The sequence below is a fragment of the Priapulus caudatus genome, unplaced genomic scaffold (assembly GCF_000485595.1).
Source record: "Priapulus caudatus unplaced genomic scaffold, Priapulus_caudatus-5.0.1 Scaffold936, whole genome shotgun sequence".
NCBI lineage: Eukaryota > Metazoa > Priapulida > Priapulimorpha > Priapulimorphida > Priapulidae > Priapulus > Priapulus caudatus.
In genome coordinates, this window is record NW_014577997.1 from 60,518 (window position 1) to 66,782 (window position 6,265).

Genomic DNA, 6,265 nt, shown 5'->3' on the forward strand with positions numbered 1-6,265 from the left:
TCTTTAACCAGATAAAAAAAACTTGCCCACGAACTTTGATCTGTTACCCTCCTATCATAAAATGTATGCCTAGCCCTGTATTTGTTCGTACTGCTGCTCATGTTTGCACGCCTAGCGTATGCCCAGGTTTCGAAACGACATGTAGGATGGCAAGCTATCGGCTGGTTGGGAAATCGTGTCCCCCTAGACAGATACCGCACGGCAAATCAGCCATGGGGAGATACAAACGGGTAACAGTCATGTGTCAGTTAAAATTCCAAATACTGTATTTTCATTTAGAAATAGTCTACACACAAACTGCTTGCCATAAATTTACAATATGATAATGTACAAAATGATAATGTGGGCACAGCATATACCTACACTTGCCCTTTCACTCAATGTTACTTTCACGGCACATCAAATTAAAACTCTTTGGTGATTTTTAACAAATTATAATTTATAAAAGTATATAATATAATCTATTCACTGTAATTATGTATACACAGAACCCGATAAATACAAGCCAAAATGCACAGTTTATAATGATAAAATAAATACAGATGTGTTTTTAAGTTAAGTAGGCTAACTAAAAAGTCACGCATAAGCGTATTGTGTGCCGTTGGTCCACCCTAATATTGCATATTTGATCTGACTATGACAAGTACTGTGGTAAAAACATGATTTCACAGGCCAGACTTCTCAAATGCAGCTACCTTTAAACGATGACTAAACAAATCTGTCTATGACAATGTATCGGCAAAACGCGTTGTTCGTTACCATATATCAGGAATGTCTTTCGTATGAGTTGGCTGGCATTGCCAAATAAGGAGAATTCTCGCACCTCTCTCTCCACAATCAACGTTTACTGTGCAAAAAAAGTGAATCTGAACGAAGGGGAAAAAGGCCAATCACACAACTCTCTTCCGCTTGCTTTATGGCTTACAAGTATGAACTTTATACACAACTATTGCGAGGGTGGCAGCAAAGCCAACACTCTGGTCAGCGAACATCTACAAATACGTTGTAACCTATGTGAGTCTTAAAATAAATACTCATGTACAGACATTTTGATACAATACAAAATGGGCAAAAAAATATTATTTAAACAGGGAATTATTAAATACTCGATAAGTTACCACAATTATCCACAGTTTTTTTGTGAGTCTTTACTGAACGTTCAATTTCAAGGCACATGTGCGGCGTCGTCGTCGTCGACCCGCCCCTCGGTCGCCGTGGCAACGCGCTACTCATCGTTGATCGACAGACGACTGAAGATTGGAAGACGGAGACCGCGACTGACGTCGAGCGGAGAGTTGATCGGACTATCACGGTCAGAGAGCGAGCGCGTCGGCGACGGAGGTTCGTTGTCGGACAACAAGTCGAGGAAGACGTCGTCGTTGACGAACCGCCGCTGCGGCTGCGGGTGGACGCGGCGCGGCGGCAGGGGAGGAGCGCCGCCTCCGTACGTCACCTGCGGCGGCGGAGGGAGAGGCGCAGCCACAGCGGCGGCGTCGGGGAATGTGAAGGCGCGGGCGGCCGTGAACACCGCGGGAGAGAACATCGAGAACGGATCTTCCTCGAACAGCGTCGGACTCGAGGAGACTGGACTCGTGCTGAGGCTGGACGTCGGAGAGTCCGCGAGGGAACCGCCGACGCTGAACGCAGGCGCCCTCGAGACACGAGCGGCGCGCTGCTGCATCGGCGGCCCGCGCTGCGCCGGAGGGACGCCGACGGGGGAAGGCGGCGGCGACCGCATCTCGTCCGGGTTGTGGATGAAGTGGCAACGCGGCCCGTAGGGGCAGAAGCCGATCGTGTGGAACGTGCGGCAGAGCTCCGTCTTGTACTTGGGATGGCGAGAGAGGTTGCGCAGCTCGTGCTGGCCGTGAGCGAACTGGCACTTGTCGCCGTACTTGCACGTGCCGTTCTCCTCGAACGGACGGCACATCTCCGTCTTGTAGCGGCTCGAGTTGGTCTGCGACTTGCTACCGCGATCACCGGGGTCGCTCATGCTGTGCTCCAGCTTCATGTGGAAGTCGTTCGCCTGCAGGTCCGTGGGCGACAGCGCCGACATCTGATGCTGCATGGCTGAGATCTGCGATGGAAAGCTCTGCTGGCTGATGATGTTGTTGTTGTTGTTGTTGTTGTTGATGTTGATGGCCAGTCCGAAATTGTCGTTCTTCGTTGTTGGGCAGGTCGAGTTGACACTGACAGTGCGACGCAGCTGAGTGTGGGCCTGCCACAACGGATGGTTCATGAAGTTCTGGTTGTTCATCGTGGCCACGTTGACGGGAGCTCCGACCGCCTTGCCGTCCCCGCGAAACTGCTGAATATTCTTCTGCAAGCGGAAAGAAAGAAAACGTTCGATTGAGCATACACGTTTTATAGCGCCATTCTAGTTTGGGACACCTGTGTATATGTAGTTCGCAAACTGTTGGGCCTGGTTTTGCTGTAGCGTTTCACCACTACGGCGTGGTATGGTGGCAGAACAAGTGAACGAGCGTGACTGGAATGACACAGTGACTGCTAGCTTAGCCGTGTGCAAGCAGCGTGGCGTTCTACCGCCGGCAGCACTAACAACGGCTGGCGGGAGTGTACAGCAAGCACCGCCCGTTACCAGAACACAAGCTTAGCGTACGTGTACACACTTCAATGCCACCACAGAGAATCGCGCAACTATCGTACGGGTTACACGTGGCAGGTATGTCTCAGTACAAGCGATTCTCTCTACACACATATATATTATATATATATATATATATACAGCAGAGCAAAAGGAGGATGGCCATTTATTCAAAATCGGTTAGCCACAAACTTGCTGTCGGCTGCAATCTTGCGGCAGCAATACCACCAAAAATATCCAAAGCCGTTAACAACAGGACAGAAAATTTCAACCGTCCTAAATCATTCTCGTACAAAATGCGTCGTTACTGAAATTTCAAAACCTAGCGCGGTTCATCCCAGTACTTGACCAAACTCGAAGCGTTTCAATAAAATATAATGCTAAATAAATACGAAATCTATTTACTACCAATGTTTCTATACTCTCTTTCACCTATTATTGCCGACAGTTTCCTGTAAATTCTGTCCAAATCCGCTATGTGCAACACATGTACACGCTACCGGCCGCCATTCCGTACTGACACTTAAATAATAGGTGAAAGAGAGTACAGAAACATTAAAAATTTTGTAGTAAACAGATTTCGTATTTATTTAGCATTATATTTTATTGAAACGCTTCAAGTGCCTGTGAGTACAGGGTAGTACTAGTACTTAGTAGGCCTAACTGCTGCAAACGGGCAACCATTTCGAATAAAACAGGCAATGACAAATCGCCGCCACCTACAAGTACGAGTACCATCAGAATCAACGTTAACGATAATAAACACAACCTATCTCTACCTATTCTCATCCTACTAAATTCGAAACTTGTCAATGTCTATCAACGCGCCATTTACCAAACTCGATCAGAGAGTATAACCGCCATGATTCGCAACGCCCGTTACCGCCACGCGGCCACACATTTCAAATCGCAACACGACCGACTACCGAAAACGAGCACATCGAAATACTTACATTGAACGATAATATATCTTCCATGTTACAAAACGAGGTACCGAGCGTCGTGGGCTGCGACATGGTTCACACACGGAAAGCGAGTAGTCTTGACTAAGTTCACACTCTCTACGAGAAGTACTGCGATCATACACATACACCACACAAGTCGCTGGAGCATGCGCCGCTTGGCGCTTATATACCCGTCTCGGCTGCCAGTGGGCGGGGCCTAACCATCGCTCACGCTGATAAACACAACCCACGTGGTCGCAGCTACGCGCAGCCAAGACAAAAAACAACTTGCAAGTGTTGGCGCGGCTGCGTGCTTCCGCCGCACACGCTGTGGGGACGATGGCGCAGCAAGTTCCACGGCGTGTGCGTATGCAAAATCCATCGATCTGCGTCGTGTGGAAAATCACACGTATTTGATATTTTCTTCCACGTGTGGAAGATTGAACAGCGTGTGCGGAGTGGCTGTGTAAATTTCCACACTCAATTCGCATTGTTCTTGATTGTTCGCTTGGACACGGAGCATCGTTGAAGAGAGCGTTCACACGACGTTTGATCGATCAGTTCTTGGACATGCCGCGAGCTGCGAGCTGAGAAAAAATACGATGCGTCCAAGCGAACAATCAAGCGAACACACATACACACACACACACACACACACACACACACACACACACACACACACACGCGCGGCGCCGCCGCGCAACACACACACACACACATCAGACCCGACGCACCAGCCACGCACACACACACACACACGCGCACCACGCACGCACCAGCCACGCACGCACGCACGCACGCACTGCACGCACACACACACACACGCACGTGCACACACACACACACACACACACACACACACACACACACACACACACACACACACAAAGCGCGTTGCGTGTCCAGTGGTGTGATCTCTGTCAGTGTAGTAGTAAGTACTAGTACACACAATGGCGCGAAGACGCAACAAAAGTTGCGTATAGTAGGCACAACAATTCCCCACAGCGAACGCGAAGTCTCATCATTACAATTAGGGGAACATTATTTTGCCGTCAAGCGATGCCACCCCCGCGAAGATCAACAATTGTTGGTAGTTTGCTAGGCGAGGTTTTACTGGAGTTGTCGAGGACCCGCGAAATTTCGCTGAAAACCCCCACGTTTTACACGTTTCCACTCGTTCGCCGTGTATACTATGTGCGAAAGCACGAGTCTAGTGCTGTGACGTCACAATACGCAATTATATGCGAAGTAGATACGTAGTGGCGCATTACGCGTATTGCGGGGTTCATTCTCTTTTAAGCCCGCCGCACACGCTGTGGAACTTGCACGTGGACGATGGCGCAGCAATTTCCACAGCGTGTGCGGCGGGCTTTAGCCTTGTTTTTTTGTGAGGGAGTTCAGGTAGTAATATTAGGAGTGTATATATTTATATTACAGAATCAGTGTTGGAAATATAGCAATGAATCCGCCCCAAGGTCTGGTGCTGGTAATATTTCATCAGGGCTGGCTGTTTTATTAATTTCACCAGGAGCGTCAACAGAAATATATAATATCAAGAGCTAATAATACCTATATTAGGTATAAGGTACTATTAGGTCTTCATATTAATATAGACGTCTATAATATGACGCTCCTGATTTTACTATAGATAGTGTGTGTGTGTGTGTGTGTGTGTGTGTGTGTGTGTGTGTGTTTGTGTGTTTGTGTGTGCGTACGTGTGTGCGTGCGTGACAAATTCATCAGTAAGCCGCGGCCACACGTCCGGATTTTCGCGTTATTTTACAGACTACGGCAGATGGGACACAGGTTCTCTAATCCGAACAATACACACTTAAAAACACATGCTAATATAATAAGTAACATGTGCAAAGATGCAGCATAGGTACAAATGCTGCAAAATTAACGTTACAATGTCGCAATGTAAAATGTACAATTAATACAATGTCGCAATGTCAATGTAAAATGCACAATTAATACAATGTCGCAATGTCAATGTAAAATGCACAATTAATACAATGTCGGGTAAATCGAACGCGTAAACACGCGTGCGTGGTAATCATTGTATTGCAGTGTTGTCTGGATTAACGTACGCGACTATTGCCTGCCTGCCACTCCCACGCATCTTACGACCGTCACGGAGCGTACCGGTCGTTGTATGGGTCATTGAAGAAAAGTCTATCATCGAGGCCATGCGAGCTTACAAACGCGTGAGTTTGTCGCACGTAACGGTGTGTGGTTTTAGAGGTTTCGCGGCAGTGCAAGGTTAGTTATAGTTGAGGGCGATGCAAGCGTAGGCATAATTCAGAATCTTGTCGTAATTGGAGTCGATGGGTCAAGGGGGGTTCAGACGCATTTGGTCGTTCCTGTGCGGAAACCCAGCGCTTAAACGTATGATTAGGAGGGGGAGGAGGAGGGGCGGGAGGAGGAGGGTGAGGAGGAGGAGCGGGAGGAAGAGGGGGGAGGAGGAGGGGGAGCGGGAGGAGGGGAGATGTATGCTATCAATTGATTGACCAAGCAATTGTCTCAGTGTACGAAATTGAAGCGTGTTTGTACCATAACCCACATATTATGAAAACTAAACAGTATACGTACCCATTTTCGTGGTATATCTCGTACATTTGGCACGGACTCCGTTGACTAGACTGATGGAAACAGTAGCAAAGCCAGAGCGTGAGAGACGCTGACAACAAACTGTAGTTCCATAGATCTACACTACTAT

At 48.0% G+C, this 6,265-nt stretch overlaps 1 protein-coding gene across 1 annotated transcript; it reads right to left on the reverse strand.

Moving 5' to 3' along the window:
* Positions 1-242: 242 nt before the first annotated feature.
* Positions 243-3,730, reverse strand: LOC106814522 (zinc finger protein 36, C3H1 type-like 2-B). The gene is made up of 2 exons (XM_014818838.1): positions 3,556-3,730; positions 243-2,317 (listed from the first exon to the last, which is right to left on the reverse strand). Exons 1-2 carry the CDS (start codon positions 3,616-3,618, stop codon positions 1,226-1,228), a joined length of 1,155 nt encoding a protein of 384 aa, XP_014674324.1. The 5' UTR covers positions 3,619-3,730; the 3' UTR covers positions 243-1,225.
* Between the last annotated feature and the right edge of the window lie 2,535 nt (positions 3,731-6,265).

Coding starts and splice junctions, on each gene's coding strand:
- LOC106814522 (XM_014818838.1), bottom strand. CDS start 3,618: ATGTCGCAGCCCACGACGCTCGGTACCTCGTTTTGTAACATGGAAGAT. Junction 2,318..3,555: donor AAGATATATTATCGTTCAAT/GTAAGTATTTCG, acceptor TTCCGCTTGCAG/AAGAATATTCAGCAGTTTCG.